The following is a 17,309-nucleotide window of genomic DNA, read 5'->3' on the forward strand; positions in this document are numbered from 1 at the left end:
GGAAATCGTAAAAGATACCCACAAAGACCAGCGGAGACCTTCTGCATTGTCACCAATAAAAGATACGTGGAGAGGGGAGGAGTGTGTGTGTGTGTGAGTGTGTGTGTGTGTGTGTATAAGACCCTATCTTATATTTTTTTGAACTTTGAAATAAGCGCTTGGCCTATCTATCTATCTATCTATCTATCTATCTATCTATCTATCTATCTATCTATCTATCTATCATCTATCTATCTATCTATCTATCATCTATCTATCATCTATCTATCTATCTATCTATCATCTATCTATCTATCTATCTATCTATCTATCATCTATCTATCTATCTATCATCTATCTATCATCTATCTATCTATCATCTATCTATCATCTATCTATCTATCTATCTATCATCTATCTATCTATCTATCATCTATCTATCATCTATCTATCTATCTATCTATCTATCATCTATCTATCTATCTATCATCTATCTATCTATCTATTATCTATCTATCTATCTATCTATTTATCTATCTATCATCTATCTATCATCTATCTATCTATCATCTATCTATCTATCTATCTATCTATCATCTATCTATCTATCTATCTATCATCTATCTATCTATCATCTATCTATCTATCATCTATCTATTTATCTATCTATCTATCATCTATCTATCTATCTATCATCTATCTATCTATCTATCTATCATCTATCTATCTATCTATCTATCTATCATCTATCTATCTATCATCTATCTATCTATCTATCATCTATCTATCTATCTATCATCTATCTATCTATCTATCATCTATCTATCATCTATCTATCATCTATCTATCATCTATCTATCTATCATCTATCTATCTATCTATCATCTATCTATCTATCTATCTATCTATCTATCTACCTATCATCTATCCATCCATCCATCCATCATCTATCATCTATCTATCATCTATCTATCTATCTATCTATCTATCATCTATCTATCTATCTATCTATCATCTATCTATCTATCTATCAATCATCTATCTATCATCTATCTATCTATCTATCTATCTATCATCTATGTATCTATCTATCATCTATCTATCTATCTATCTATCTATCTATCTATCTATCCATCTATCATCTATCTATCTATCTATCTATCTATCTATCTATCTATCATCTATCTATCTATCTATCATCTATCTATCTATCATCTATCTATCTATCTATCATCTATCTATCATCTATCTATCTATCATCTATCTATCTATCATCTATCTATCTATCTGATTTGTATGCCGCCCCTCTCCAAGGACTCGGGGCGGCTCACAGCATATCAAAACAACATAACAACACATCTAAAAATCCAATTAATATGGCTAAAAAATATTTAAAAGCTCTAATATAATTTTAAAAAAACATTTAAAAACAGATGTTAAGAATCTATTTATTCTAGCGAACAGATGGGACTTTTGACAGACTTCTAACAATTGGGAGAAAAAGCTGGAAGCACCCCAAAAAAAGGGAAGAATTTGGAAAGAAGAACAGTTATCTAATCCAGCGTTTCTCAGTAGGTGGACTTCAACTCCCAGAATTCCCCAGCCAGCATGCTGCCTGAGGAATTCTGGGAGTTGTAGTCCACAAGTCACCCCAGGTTTTCTCCCCAATTCTGGAGAGCCTTCTCTGTGGCGGCCCCAGCCCTCTGGAATCAACTCTCCCCAGAGATTAGAACGGCCCCCACCCTCCTTGTCTTTCGCAAATTACTCAAGACCCACCTTTATCGCCAGGCATGGGGGAACTGAGACATCCTCCCCCAGGCTTTTATATTTTATTTTTGGTATGTATGTGTTGTATGGTTTTAAATTGTTGGGGTTTTAGATATGTTTTATTTTAATATTAGATTTGTTTCACTGTTATATTGTTCCTATTACTGTTGTGAACTGCCCCGAGTCTTCGGAGAGGGGCGGCATACAAATCTAATAAATAATAATAAAATAATAATAAATAACATCTGAAGGCACACTGGTGTCATAGGGATTTTTACCTACCCATAGTGCCAATTTCCCCCCTCATTCCAATGTTATTTTTTTCAGTGCATGTTGGAACACTGTCACAACTTCCTCCTGCGATGGACATCTTTCATGAGACATTGTGGCAGGGGGTTTTCAGGAAAAAAAGGAGCCTTCTGCATAATTTAAAAACTCAATCTTTAATTTGCGCCCTTACCATTTTTATCAATTCATTATTAATTTGCATCATCATTATTACTAGTAATAATACAGTGGTACCTCTACCTAAGAAGGCCTCTACTTACGAACTTTTCTAGATAAGAATCAAGTGTTCAAGATTTTTTTGGCCTCTTCTCAAGAACCATTTTCCACTTACAAACCCCAGCCTCCGAAACTGTAACCGGAAAAGGCATGGAGAAGCCTCTCTAGGAATCTCCTGGGAGGAAACAGGGCCAGAAAAGACGGGGAGAAGCCTACGTGGGGCCTCTTTAGGAATCTCCTGGGAGGAAACAGGGCCAGAAAAGGTGGGGAGAAGCCTCCATCGGGCATCTCTAGGAATCTCCTGGGAGGAAACAGGGCCGGAAAAGGCACAGAGAAGCTTTCATGGGGCCTCTCTAGGAATCTCCTGGGAGGAAACAGGGCCAGAAAAGGCGGGGAGGAATCTCCTGGGAGGAAAAGGGCCAGAAAAGGCAGGCAGAAGCCTCCATGGGGCCTCTCTAAGAATCTCCTGGGAGGAAACAGGGCCGGAAAAGGCGGGGAGAAGCCTCCATGGGGCCTCTCTAGGAATCTCCTGGGAGGAAACAGGGCCAGAAAAGGTGGGGAGAAGCCTCCATCGGGCATCTCTAGGAATCTCCTGGGAGGAAACAGGGCCGGAAAAGGCACAGAGAAGCTTTCATGGGGCCTCTCTAGGAATCTCCTGGGAGGAAACAGGGCCAGAAAAGGCGGGGAGGAATCTCCTGGGAGGAAAAGGGCCAGAAAAGGCAGGCAGAAGCCTCCATGGGGCCTCTCTAAGAATCTCCTGGGAGGAAACAGGGCCGGAAAAGGCGGGGAGAAGCCTCCATGGGGCCTCTCTAGGAATCTCCTGGGAGGAAACAGGGCCTCCACCTTCCCTGTGGTTTCCCCAATCGCACACATTATTTGCTTTTACATTGATTCCAATGGGAAAAAATTGCTTTTTGTTACAAACTTTTCTACTTAAGGAACGAAGTAACTTCGTAAGTAGAGGTACCACTGTATTTCCATTTGTCTTTATTAGCAAACATTAATATGACGGGACTCAAGTATTTCCACTGAAAAGAGGAAAAAGTGATGTACACACGCTTCAGGTGGAAAGCAAATATAAAGACATCGGGAGAGAATGCCATCACTGCTGGGTTAGATTTCCATTTGTTGGAAATGTAAAAGAGAAATCGGTACATATTATCATGCGTGGTGGACATGTTCTGAGACAAAAATATTTTGGAACAAAGTAGAGAATTGGATAAATGAAATAACAAAGGAGAAGATCAAAAAATCCCCCGAACTCTTTTTATTGGGTATTTCAAATACAAAGTATAAAAAAGAAACTTATTATTTAATAATACATTTATTGGTTGCGGCGCAAATAGTATTCGCACAGAAATGGAAAGAAAAAACAATACCAAAAGATACTGAAGTATTTTAAAAAATTATAGAATGTGCGGAACTAGATATGATGACTAAACGTTTAAATAACCAAACTGAAACAGAATACTGTATTATAAAATATGGGATAAAGTATATGATTGGTGGAATTTTAAAAATGGTATTAATAATTAATTATAATATCGAATGAAATAGTAAATAGTATTACTAATAACCTTTTTTCCTTTTCCTTTTGTATAAGTGTTGTGATTCAGTCTGAGGCTCCTCAGGGAACGGCTGGAACTCTGCCGGCTCCATGCTCAGAGGGGGAGGACGAGGAACAGGAGGAGGAGGAGGACCAGGCAGACGGGGAAGAGGAATGTCAGGACGAGGAGGAGGGAGAACAGCCTGAGACCCCCGGGGGGAGCTCTCCCCAGCGAGTAGCCTGGAGTCATTAGATGAGAATGCACAAGCCATCATAGATATGAGGCAGAGAAGGGCAGCACAAAGAAGGGGACAATTAGCCAGGTATTTCCATCCCTAATAGGCAACAGCTGGGTTTGGGTGTGGTTCTCCTCAGAAAGGTTGAAAAGGCAGGCCTGCCCTTCCTGTATTGTGGAGAGTTATCTTTTGGGAGTCCTGTAACCTTGCTTCGATCCTTGGCGTCTCTGATTCTGGCTTGTGGCCTCGAAGGCTGAAAACTTGGGGGGAGGCGTGGGTTTTATTATCTACAGTGGTGTGTGTGCCAGCAAGAAGCCTGTTGTATTGTCTGGCCGTCGTGACTCTTCTGTGAAGCTTCACAGCATTCCAGTTTGTAAGAACAGTTTTTGTTATCTGTGTTTGTTTTTCAAAGATATAAAATGACTTTGCTTTTTACCAGCGTGTCTGGCTACTCTTTTTAGTTGGTGTTGGCGTCTGGGGGAACCCAGACAGAACAATAAGCATAGAATATTTTAAAATATAAAGAAATTTAATTAATAAGTTTAATATTAAAAATATAGAGTTAAATCTAACAAGAATGTAACTTACAAGTGTGGTATTTCTGCTTTGATCTGATTACAGTTAGGATTTTTTATATTTTTGTATTAGTTAGACTTCTACGACAAGCGGAGCAATGGTAGCTCCTTAAATGTTTAGTGTTGTATGTCCTTGTTTGTCCTTTTGAAAATTCAATAAAAATATTTTTTTTTTTTTAAAGAAAACGAAGAGTTTTACAAAACGGTACAAGTTAAACAAAGAGCAGATACAAAGCTAAATTGAGTCAAGATCCACCAAGCCAGGAATACGGCACCTGCGGCCAGGGTCTTAAGAGGCGCATCCGACAACGAGGAACAATTACATACAATGTCATCATCTGTGCTTACTTACGACTTACCCATAACTTCATACAAGCCACATTTTTTCCCCTCTCCTTTTAGGGGCAAATCCAGATGGAAGGTTGGAGTGCCTGGGACGAGCAGAAAGGCCTAAGATGCCCTGGACCCTACGGAGCTGTTGCTTAAATCTATAGCCAGCAAGATGGGTTACACTGCGGAGACTCGTTCCGGTCCAGCAGAATTGAGACTCGTTAACTGCAGCTTTTGACGGGGGCTACACTATGTAGCCCGACCTCTTAGCACCACCGTGAAGGTGTTCACAATGACCCCTGACTACAGCTGGAAGGGACCTTGGAGGTCTTCAAATCCAGCATCCTGCCAGTTCGGACAGCTGGCTGTCCAGTCTTCAAAGAGGAAAAAGAAAAGAAAAAAGTCCAAGCAAGGTTTGAAATCATTCCTTTCCCTGGAATATTTTTCTTTTGGAATACAGTAGTACCCCTAGATACGAACATAATTCGTTCCATAGGGGAGCTTGTATCTCGAGGCAGCTCGTATCTGGAACAAGTTGTTTTTCCCCTCCGAGATAACCAGAAGCAAGGATTCTTGCGCCACCTAGTGGACGCTCGGCTCGTATCCCGAATTTGAGCTCGGGAATAGAACAGAGATGTCTCTCCCCTCGTGGCTCGTATCTTGAAATACTCGCATGTAGAGCAGCTCGTACCTAGAGGTACTACTGTATTTGAATATTTTCTTTGGAAAGTATTAAGAGGCACCAAGCGGCAGTGGATTTTGGGTTGGGGGGCAATCACACCAGGGGTGGAATGCCCCTGGTTCGCTTGTGCCTGTAGGTTGTTGGAGAGACGGTCATGAAGGGAGCGTGAGGCTCCGCCCACCCGCCAGGAAGCTGCCATTTGGGTTCTTTTACCCACTGCACATGCACAGAACACTGTGGGCGGATCCAAAGAACCCAAATGGGCGTATCCGGGCGGGTGGGCGGAGCCTCGTGCTCCCTTCATGACTGGGTCTCCGGTGACTGATAGGCCCGAGTGAACCGGAAGCATTTCACCCCCGGATCATACTGATTTTCAGCAAAAATGGCTGGTTTTATTACAGGTAGTCCTGGACCTAGGACCAGAACTGAGACCGTTGAGCAAGGCAGTTGGTTAAACAGGTTGCACCCCGTTTTACGGTCTGCTTTGCCGTGGCTGTTAAGTGAAAAATAGCAATTGTTAAATGAATGGGAGTGGCGGTTGGGTCTCAATCCTGCTTCGGCCATTGACTTTCCTTGCCGGGAGGCAACGGGGGAAGGTCTCAAACAGTGGCCATGTGGCCCAGGGACATTGCAGCATTTAAAAATACATGCCCACTACCAGGTGCCCAATTTTTGATCATGTGACCGTGGAGTTTGTATGACAGTTGTCAAGTGTGAGGACCAGTTGCAAGTCACTTTTCCCCCCAATGCTTCTGTATCTCTGGAGTAGCCACTAAATGAATAGTCGTAAGTCCAGAACTACCTTTGTACACCAACAGCTGGTCTCCTCTTTTATATCTGGGACTTGATTAAAAAAAAATGATCACATTAAAAAATTTATGTTCAGGCACCTTGGTCCATGTGTCATTTGTGCTATTGAGAAATGACACATGGACCAAGGTGGCGGAAAATAAATTTTATATGTTGGCCAAAGTATTATGTCCAGTTTTGGCCTGTTTTATTCTCACCGAGCCTCTCCTACTAAGCAACTGCTAACACTTTTCAGCCTAGTTGCTGGCAGGAATCTCATACTGTGATGATTTAATCCTTTTACCCTTCTTGATCCAGAAATCCTTGAAACTCGCATAATTCAGTCTTGCTATTCTGCCACGTAAACATCTACAGTGGTACCTCTACCTAAGAACGCCTCTACTTACAAACCGGGTGTTCAAGATTTTTTTGCCTCTTCCCAAGAACCATTTTCCACTTACAAACCCAAGCTTCTGAAACTGTAACCGGAAAAGGCAGGGAGAAGCCTCTTTGGGGCCTCTCTAGAATCTCCTGGGAGGAAACAGGGCAGGAAAAGGCAGGGAGAAGCCTCCGTGGGGCCTCTCTAGAATCTCCTGGGAGGAAACAGGGCTGGAAAAGGCAGGGAGAAGCCTCTGTGGGGCCTCTCGAGAATCTCCTGGGAGGAAACAAGAGCTGGAAAAGGCAGGGAGAAACCTCCGTGGGGCCTCTCTAGGAATCTCCCGAGAGGAAACAGGGCCGGAAAAGGCGGGAGAAGCCTCCGTGGGGCCTCTCTAGGAATCTCCTGGGAGGAAACAGGGACAGAAAAGGCGGGAGAAGCCTCTGTGGGGCCTCTTTAGAATCTCCTGGGAGGAAACAGGGCTGGAAAAGGCAGGGAGAAGCCTCCATGGGGCCTCTCTAGGAATCTCCTGGGGGAAAACAGGACCTCCACCCTCCCTGTGGTTTCCCCAATCGCACGCATTATTTGCTTTTTACATTGATTCCTATGGGAGAAATTGCTCCTTCTTACAAACTTTTCTACTTAAGAACCTGGTCATGGAACGAATTAAGTTCGTAAGTAGAGGTACCACTGCATCTCTTTGTACTGTTCTATAAAACACCCTGGAATGTTTTTCAGGTAGAGCAAGGGAGCGCAAACACTTTTATGATATATTTTTTTTAAAAAAGAAAAAGAAATAATCTTTGACAGGGGCGTCTGTGTAGGAAGAGACCAAGGAAGTCAAGAAGCGCCAGTGCTTGTGCGATCCAAGTCCCATCTTTTTCTATGTAGTACTTCAATCACACCATCGTGGCTGACATCTTGACTTTTTGGGCCCTCCCCCTGTGGTCACTCCTGGCCAATCAGCAAACAGATGAAGAAGAGTGCTAGAAGAGAACTCCCTCCCTCTGTGTTTAACCCTTCCTGCTAACTACAAATCTAAGCAACAAACAGCTATGGGTCAACTCACAGCAGGGCTCCTTTAGCAATAGAGTAAGGCTCAGACACTTCGTAAGGCAATGCCGGACCAGGGATAATCTGGGGCAATTTTGCTGGTCCCACACACTGCATCCTCTTCATCTGAGCCTGAAAGAAAGAAGAACATGGGTGGGAGGCTGGGAAGGGAGGCGTAAATAGGCAAATGGTGGCCAAAAAAAATACAGTGGTACCTCGACATACAATTTAATTCGTTCCAGACCCGAGCTCGTAAGTCGATCAACTCGCATCTCGAACGAATGCCTTTAGGCTTTGTTTTTCGCGCCGAGATAACCGGAAGCAAGGAGATTCTTGCGCCACCTAGTGGAAGCTCGGCTCGTATCCCGAATTTGAGCACGGGTGTCGAACAGAAATTTCGCTCACGTCGCGGCTCGTAACTTGGAATAGTTGCATGTGGCGCAGCTCGTATCTAGAGGTGCTATTGTATATCATTTCTGATCAAGCGTCCATAGCAGTTCTTGGGTTTTGTGGAGCTGGACTTCACATAACATAGCCTTAAATCTGGTCTGAGATTCTAGGATTGCAAACCCCAGTGGCTTTTATTTTTTAAAAAAAATATTTTTATCTCGTTTCTTCCAGGTACTAATGAGAGAAGCACTGATCGAACAGGCTATATGCAAGTGACAAATTATATGAAATATGCAACTCAATAAAGTAGGGGAGAATTAAATGACTGAAGGCAGCATTTCCTATTAACAAGCATTATTATACTGTCGGGGTCTGCTTCAAACATGGACAATTTAAAGGATTTTTGACCTGAATCCAATGTCTTTGGAACACAAGGATAATGACATTGTTGTTATTATCATTATTATTTATTAGATTTGTATGCCGCCCCTCTCCGTAGACTCGGGGCGGCTCACAACAATAACAAAGACAATGTAAGAACAAATCTAATAATTTTAAAAGCACTAAAAACCCCATTATTAAAAAGCAAGCATACACACAAATATACCATGTATAAACTGTATAGCCCCGGGAGAGATATCTCAGTTCCCCCATGCCTGACAGCAGAGATGGGTCTTAAGAACTTTGCAAAAGGCAAAGAGGGTGGGGGCAGTTCTGATCTCCGGGGGGAGCTGGGTTCCAGAGGGTCGGGGCCGCCACAGAGAAGGCTCTTCTCCTTTCTATTTGAAATGCCATTTCCCCAACAAACATTCTCCATAAAAAGCAAGACCCTCTGGTAACAGTAAGAGCAAACTTTTACCTTCGAGAAGTATCCAATTAAGTGGCACCCTTTCTCATCATTCTTGGTGAGAACATAGAAGAGAAATGGCTCAACATCATAGTATAAGGTTTTGTGGTCAAGAAAGAGCTTTGCTAACAAACAAAGGTTTTGGCAATAAATCTTGCTGATATTCCCATCAACCTGTAGAAAGGAGAGAATATTGACATCAGTATCTTAGCAAAGAGCAGCAGCTCAACACACCTCTACAAGGAACTCCGATGAAAGGCACACAGGGTAATGCAAATTAGGCTATTTTTTGTTCATTTTCTCTAATTAGACATCAATTCCGAGGGCAAATTATTTAAGCTATATTAAGCTTTAATAAGCTTATCAGCCTTGAGGCTGCAAAAAAGTAAAACGTAACATTACTCTCACATCTGCAAATAGGAATCTAATCTGGCATGCTTTAGAGTGGTTTTCAGATTATTATTATTATTATTATTATTATTATTATTATTATTATTATTTGATTTGTATGCCGCCCCTCTCTGAAGACTCGGGGCGGCTCACAACAGTAATAGAAACAATATAACAGTGAGACAAATCTAATATTAAAATAAAGCATATCTAGAACCCCAACAATTTAAAACTATACAACACATACATACCAAACATAAAATTTAAAAGCCTGGGGGAGGATGTCTCAGTTCCCCCATGCCTGGCGATAAAGGTGGGTCTTGAGTAATTTGTGAAAGACAAGGAGGGTGGGGGCCGTTCTAATCTCTGGGGGGAGTTGATTCCAGAGGGCCAGGGCCGCCACAGAGAAGGCTCTTCCCCTGGGGCCCGCCAAACGACATTGTTTGGTCGACGGGACCCGGAGAAGGCCAACTCTGTGGGACCTTATCGGCCGCTGGGATTCGTGCGGTAGAAGGGGGTTCCGGATGTATTCTGGTCCAATGCCGTGTAGGGCTTTAAATATAGCATTCCAGATGCTAAGATTATACAAAGAAAGGTTCCCACGTTGAGTACAACGACAGCTCCACATCGTTCAAGCACAGATTGAATTTGGCTATTTTATTTATTTATTTTTGGGGCCTTCGAGTCAGTTTGGACTCTTGACAATGCGGTTCCGTTGGCCAGATTTTGGAAGTAATTTGTCACTGCCTGATTCCCAGGGCTGAGAGAGAGTAACTGCCCCAGAACTTCCTGGGACTTCCAGTTTGTAGCCTGAGGCCTTAATTACTGTACTAACCTGGGCCACTGATTGAAATTTACTTGATCCTAAAGACATTCTTATATCTCTTAGGAATTGAGAAATTCTTCTGTTTGTAAGAATTTTTGCCCTTTTGTATATTAATAGCTTATATTTTGGCCAATGACCAGTAAGCAAAGAATTGCAAAGAATGTTTTCCAAGCCCTAAGTCTTTGCAGGGTTTTTATCATTGCTCTAACTTGCTCCAAATAATAATAATAATAATAATAATAATAATAATAATAATAATAATAATAATAATATAATATTAGATTTGTATGCCGCCCCTCTCCGAGGACTGAAATGTTTCTTTCCAGCCCTAACCAGGTGCTAACAGCGATATTCCCAGCTCTTATTTATTTATTTATTTATTTATTTATTGATTGATTGATTGATTGATTGGATTTGTATGCCGCCCCTCTCCGGAGACTCGGGGCGGCTAACAGCAACAATAAAGCAGTGTACAATAGTAGTCTGATGTTAAAACCCATTAATATAAAAAACCAAACATACATACATACATACCATGCATAGAATTGTAAAGGCCTAGGGGGAAGAGGGTCTCAATTCCCCCATGCCTGACGGCAGAGGTGGGTTTTAAGCAGCTTACGAAAGGCAAGGAGGGTGGGGGCAATTCTAATTTTGGGGGGAGTTGGTTCCAGAGGGCCGGGGCCGCCACAGAGAAGGCTCTTCCCCTGGGTCCCGCCAAGCGACATTCTTTAGTTGACGGGACCCGGAGAAGATCCACTCTGTGGGACCTAACTTATCCTCTTGCAAGCTCTTTCATTGTTACTATCTGTCAAGAATGTGTTTCCAAACTCTGTCTTTGTAGTTTTTTTCATTGCTCTAACTTGCCCCAAATATTTCTTTCCGGCCCTAACCAGATGCTAATGATCTTCCCAGCTCTTACCTTGCTGGCTCTTTCATTGTTACTCTCTCCGAATAAGGTTTTCCAAGCCCTAAGTCTTTGCAGATTCTTTTCATTTCTCTACTTGCTCCAAATGTTTCTTTCCAGCCCTAACTAGGTACTAATGATTTTCCCAGCTCTTACTGGCTTGCAAGATCTTTCATTGTTACTCTCTCCGAATAAGGTTTTTTTTAAGGCCCTAACCAGGGCATAAAATAATTTTTATTTATTTATTTATTTATTTATTTATTTATTTATTTATTTATTTATTTATGTATTTATGTATGTATGTATGTATGTATGTATGTATGTATGTATGTATGTATTTATTTATTTATTTATTTATTTATTTATTTAGTCCAATACACAATGAGGGTTTTAGTGGGTATATATCTATATACACATAGTAAAATACATGATGAAGGTTATAGAGGAGATATTCATAGTAAAATATATCTAAGAAAGAAGAGAAGAGAAGTTATAGGAATAGAACATATCAATGAAAGAATAGAAGAAGAGATATAGGAATGGAAGAAAGGTATAGGAGATATAGGAGAGCAATAGGACAGGGGACGGAAGGCACTCTAGTGCACTTGTACTCGCCCCTTACTGACCTCTTAGGAATCTGGAGAGGTCAACCGTAGATAATCTAAGGGTAAAGTGTTGGGGGTTTGGGGATGACACTATGGAGTCCGGTAATGAGTTCCACGCTTCGACAACTCGGTTACTGAAGTCATATTTTTTACAGTCAAGTTTGGAGCGGTTAATATTAAGTTTAAATCTGTTGTGTGCTCTTGTGTTGTTGTGGTTGAAGCTGAAATGTGCTGAAATGGACCAGAATAAGGATGCTAGTCAGATTAATATCTAGTAAGCAGATTCTTTTCCCTATTTTCCTCCCCAAAAACTAAAGTGTGTCTTTTACTCCAGTGCGTCTTATACTCTGAAAAATACAGTAATAAATTGTAGGGGACATACACTTTTTATTATATACCTACTGTTTTAGATTTTTCACCCAGGTAATAAGAGTCACAGAAGAGTTAATGTTGTATTTTTTCAGTTATTCTCCTTTGCTATTATTGTATTTATTTGCTTCTCTTTGTTTTTGTTCTTTTCAATTTTTACTGGTCATTGATTAAGTAAGGATTAATCCTTGTTGATTGCATAATGGCTTTAAATAAATTACTTGGAATAAATTAAGGTTGCCCATTCCACTGGGAGCTAGGAGGCCAAACACCAGCTCGTTTTTCATTGTTTTATTTTTTTTAAATTATTTTTTTCAATTTTTGTTTCATTTTTTCCCATCGTTTTATTTCATTGAAAGATGACCCCTTCAATCGTGAGCAGGATTACATTAGATTTAGATTAGATTAGATTTATTGGATTTATATGCCGCCCCTCTCCGCAGACTCGGGGCGGCTCACAAAAATAGCAAAAAAAAGTACATAGTGACAAATCCAATGCCCACCAATCCAATTACAATTTTAAGTTAGGAAATTCATAAAACAATCCCAATATATATAAAAAACAAGCACACAATCAATCAAACAGCAAAACAACATGGGCAAGGGGGAGATGTTTCAGTTCCCCCATGCCTGACGGCAGAGGTGGATTTTAAGGAGTTTACGAAAGGCAAGGAGGGTGGGGGCAATCCTAATCTCAGGGGGGAGCTGGTTCCAGAGGGTCGGAGCCACCACAGAGAAGGCTCTTCCCCTGGGTCCCGCAAGACGACATTGTTTAGTCGACGGGACCCGAAGAAGACCGACTCTGTGGGACCTAACCGGTCGCTGGGATTCGTGCGGCAGAAGGATGCTAATGATATGTGTAGGCCGATGCCAATATAAACAATGACCTTGACGTCCATTATCAATCCATTTCTCAACAGGGGATAAGTGATTTATAAATAAACAATGAACTCTTCATCATTCATATTAATGAACCAATCTGTAAGCCAAAAAAAAGGAACTAGGAAACCGTAACAGCAGCAAACGTCTTTCTGCTGGAAACAGTCAATGTGAAGCACTAGAAGAGTTGAAAAGATTAAGAATCATACGTCCATGTACAATAAACCTATTAGGATAGACCAGTGATGGCGAACCTTTCTTTCCTCGGGTGCCGGAAGGGCGTGGGAGAGTGCTATCACTCATGCGCGAGTGCCCATACCCATAATTCAATGCCTGGGGAAGGCGAAAACAGCTTCCCCTGCCCCTTGGAGGTTCTCTGGAGGCCGGAAATGGCCTGTTTCCAACTTCTGGTGGGCCTATTAGGATAACTCAAACTCAACCCAGACAAGACGGAGTGGTTGTGGGTCTTGCCTCCCGAAGACAATTCCATCTGTCCGTCCATTACCCTGGGGGGAGAATCATTGACCCCCTCGGAGAGGGTTCGCAACTTGGGCGTCCTCCTCGATCCACAGCTCACATTAGAGAAACATCTTTCAGCTGGGGCGAGGGGGGCGTTTGCCCAGGTTCGCCTGGTGCACCAGTTGCGGCCCTATTTGGACCGGGAGTCACTGCTCACAGTCACTCATGCCCTCATCACCTCGAGGCTCGACTACTGTAATGCTCTCTACATGGGGCTACCTTTGAAAAGTGTTCGGAAACTTCAGATCGTGCAGAATGCAGCTGCGAGAGCAGTCATGGGCTTCCCTAGGTATGCCCATGTCACACCAACACTCCGCAGTCTGCATTGGTTGCCAATCAGTTTCCGGTCGCAATTCAAAGTGTTGGTTATGACCTATAAATCCCTTCATGGCACCGGACCAGATTATCTCCGGGACCGCCTTCTGCCACACGAATCCCAGCGACCAATTAGGTCCCACAGAGTGGGCCTTCTCCGGGTCCCGTCTACTAAACAATGTCGTTTGGCGAGACCCAGGTGAAGAGCCCTGGTCCTTTGGAGCCAACTCCCCCCAGAGATTATTTATTTATTTATTTATTTATTTATTTATTTATTTATTTATTATTTAGATTTGTATGCCGCCCCTCTCCGCGGACTCGGGGCGGAGAATTGCCCCCACCCTCCTTGCCTTTCGTAAGCTTCTTAAAACCCACCTCTGCCGTCAGGCATAGGGGAACTGAGATATTCTTTCCCCCTAGGCCTTTACAATTTACGCATGGTATGTCTGTATGTATGTTTGGTTTTTATAATAAGGGTTTTTTTTAGTTATTTTAGGATTGGATTGGATTGTTACATGTTGTTTTTATCATTGTTGTTAGCCGCCCCGAGTCTACGGAGAGGGGCGGCATACAAATCCAATAAGTAAGTAAGTAAGTAAGTAAGTAAGTAAGTAAGTAAGTAAGTAAGTAAGTAAGTAAATAAACAAACAAACAAACAAACAAACAAGTAAATAAGTAAGTAGCTAGGTAGGTAGGTAGGTAGATAGACAGACAGACAGACAGACAGACAGACAGACAGACAGACAGATAAATAAATAATGTTTTACTCTCCTCCAGCCCCCTGGAGGTTCTCTGTGCTAGCCAAAAATCAGCTGGCCGGCACACACATGCACATTGGAGCTGAGCTAGGGCAACAGCTTGGGTGCCAGCAGATATGACTCTGGGTGCCACCTATGGCACCCGTGCCATAGGTTTGCCATCACTGGGATAGACTCCAATACTCGGAGGAAAAAAACACCGCTCAAAAATATTGCGTAATCTTCAGCCACATGCAGTACTTACTGAGCACAATGGAGTATCACCTACCTCAAACACAGAGAGGTCTTTCCTCCGGTAGATCTCATTGGCTGGAGGATGAAACCAGCCGCACTTCTTCCCATGCCTTAGCAGGATATTTTTACTTTTCATGTATTTCAGACAGAATTCACACAAGAAAAGCTTTGATAGTCTGTTGAGGTTTAAAATCAGAGTATCAGAGTATGAAAGGCTTGAAACAAGTTATCGTCACCTTCAGTTCTTCCAGGTGAATTAATCTTTTCTTTCTGTTTCTTTAAAACAGATACAGTGATACCTCGTCTTACAAACGCCTCGTCATACAAACGTTTCGAGATACAAACCTGGGGTTTAAGATTTTTTTGCCTCTTCTTACAAACTATTTTCACCTTACAAACCCACCGCTGGGATGCCCCGCCTCTGGATTTCCGTTGCCACCAAAGCACCCGTTTTTGCGCTGCTGGGGTTCCCCTGAGGCTCCCCTCCATGGGAAACCCCACCTCTGGACTTCCGTGTTTTTGTGATGCTGCAGGGGAATCCCAGCAGCGCAAAAACGGGCGCTTCACTGGCAACAGAAGTCCAGAGGTGGGGTTTCCCAGCGAGGGGAGCCTCAGTGAAATTGCAGCATCGCAAAAACACAGAGGTCCGGAGGTGGGGTTTTGAGGACTTCGGTGTTTTTGCGATGCTGCAATTTCACTGATGCTCCCTTCGCTGGGAAACCCCACCTCCAGACTTCCGTTGCCAGTGAAGCGCCCGTTTTTGCGATGCTGGGATTGCCCTGCTGGGATTCCCCTGCAGCATCACAAAAACACAGAAGTCCGGAGGTGGGGTTTCCCAGCAGCGCAAAAACGGGTACTTCGGCTGGCAAAAGGGGTGAATTTTGGGCTTGCACACATTAATTGCTTTTCCATTGATTCCTATGGGAAACATTGTTTCGTCTTACAAACCTTTCACCTTAAGAACCTCGTCCCAGAACCAATTAAGTTTGTAACACAAGGTATGACTTTATAGTATTCCTATGCTTAGGGACGTTCTCTTACCTTGCATATTCATGTGGATAAGGCGAGGAGTACCAAGTCTGGATCTCGTATTTTCCAAATTCTATCACAGAAGGGTAACGTCCATTCACTTCTCCGCCGTTTTTACAACCAATCTTCTATTAATGAGAGTTTTAAAGAAAATGTATCAGTGTACAAACAGCTACAAAATTCCCATCAATGTTATGTTAGTAATTGTATATGTTTCAAGTTTATATTTCTAACATCAGAAGGCAGAAAGCCAACATTAAAGGATAAAATTAACCACTTCTAAGACATTTAAAAATTATGTTTTTTAAAAACAGGCTGTTTTAAATAGAAGAAATACACACCCAGTGTTAAATTTCAGGGAGAATCAAACAATTCAATTCAATACAATTAAAATTATTTGCTACTGTTTACTAAAAGATTGTGCCTAAACCCTCCCCACCTGCTTACCTCCATTGCCAGTTCCTGGGCCTGTTTAAACATATTCAAATCTTCTTCTGTAACAAAGTTCTTGCTTCCCACCACAAACAGATCTGAGTTTTCTTGTTTGATGCTAATTTTGATTTCTGTACCTGTTGTTTAAAAAATCAGCAGAGAAAAATTCCTTCACCAACATGAGTGCAATTTCTTCACCAACACGAGTGCAAGAAGTGCCTTAAACTAACAAAATGGAATTCCTGTTTCTCTTCCTGGACAGTTCTTGCTTTCAAACCCTTGAATTTTATTTCCATTGAGATAGTACATCTATCAATTGTAAGTCTCTTGACAATTAAAAAAACCAAAATCTGGGCAAATATTTAAAAGATGCTGCCAAGGCCTTTTGCTACATCTGTTTTACACATTTCATGCTTTTACTGTGAAATTCTAAATATAAAAATGTACAGTGTTCCCTCGATTTTCGCGGGTTCGAACTTCGCGAAAAGTCTACACCACGGTTTTTAAAAAATATTAATTAAAAAATACTTTGCGAGTTTTTCCCCTATACCGCAATTTTTCCCGCCCGATGACATCATATATCATCGCCAAACTTTCATCCGCCTTTAATAAATATTTTTTAAATAAACTTTAATAAATAAACATGGTGAGTAATAATCCAAATGGTTGCTAAGAGAATGGGAAATTGCAGTTTAGGGGTTTAAAATGTTAAGGGAAGGCTTGGGATACTGTTCATAGCCAAAAATAGTGTATTTACTTCCGCATCTCTACTTCGCGGAAATTCGACTTTCGCGGGCGGTCTCGGAACTCATCCCCCGCGAAAATCGAGGGAACACTGTATCGCATAGTTGCATTCACCTAATCTTTAAAAGAATATCAAAAGTAGATTAAAAATAGAAGAATACAGATTCTCCCACCGCCCCCTTCATAAAAAATATGTTTCAAAAAGCAAACAAACAGAAGGAATAAATTTCA

At 41.8% G+C, this 17,309-nt stretch overlaps 1 protein-coding gene across 7 annotated transcripts in view; it reads right to left on the minus strand.

Moving 5' to 3' along the window:
• KAT6B (lysine acetyltransferase 6B) overlaps window positions 1-17,309 on the minus strand; it is a 116,981-nt gene that overhangs the window by 40,878 nt on the left and 58,794 nt on the right. For all 7 annotated transcript variants that reach the window (XM_070752030.1, XM_070752029.1, XM_070752031.1 and 4 more), the window contains exons 9-12: window positions 16,350-16,471; window positions 15,915-16,030; window positions 14,908-15,049; window positions 9,087-9,248 (exon numbers count right to left, since the gene is read on the minus strand). In XM_070752030.1, the coding sequence (XP_070608131.1) occupies window positions 9,087-9,248; window positions 14,908-15,049; window positions 15,915-16,030; window positions 16,350-16,471 (542 nt within the window). The remainder of the gene's footprint in view (window positions 1-9,086; window positions 9,249-14,907; window positions 15,050-15,914; window positions 16,031-16,349; window positions 16,472-17,309) is intronic.

This window comes from Erythrolamprus reginae, chromosome 5 (assembly GCF_031021105.1).
Source record: "Erythrolamprus reginae isolate rEryReg1 chromosome 5, rEryReg1.hap1, whole genome shotgun sequence".
Lineage (NCBI taxonomy): Eukaryota > Metazoa > Chordata > Lepidosauria > Squamata > Dipsadidae > Erythrolamprus > Erythrolamprus reginae.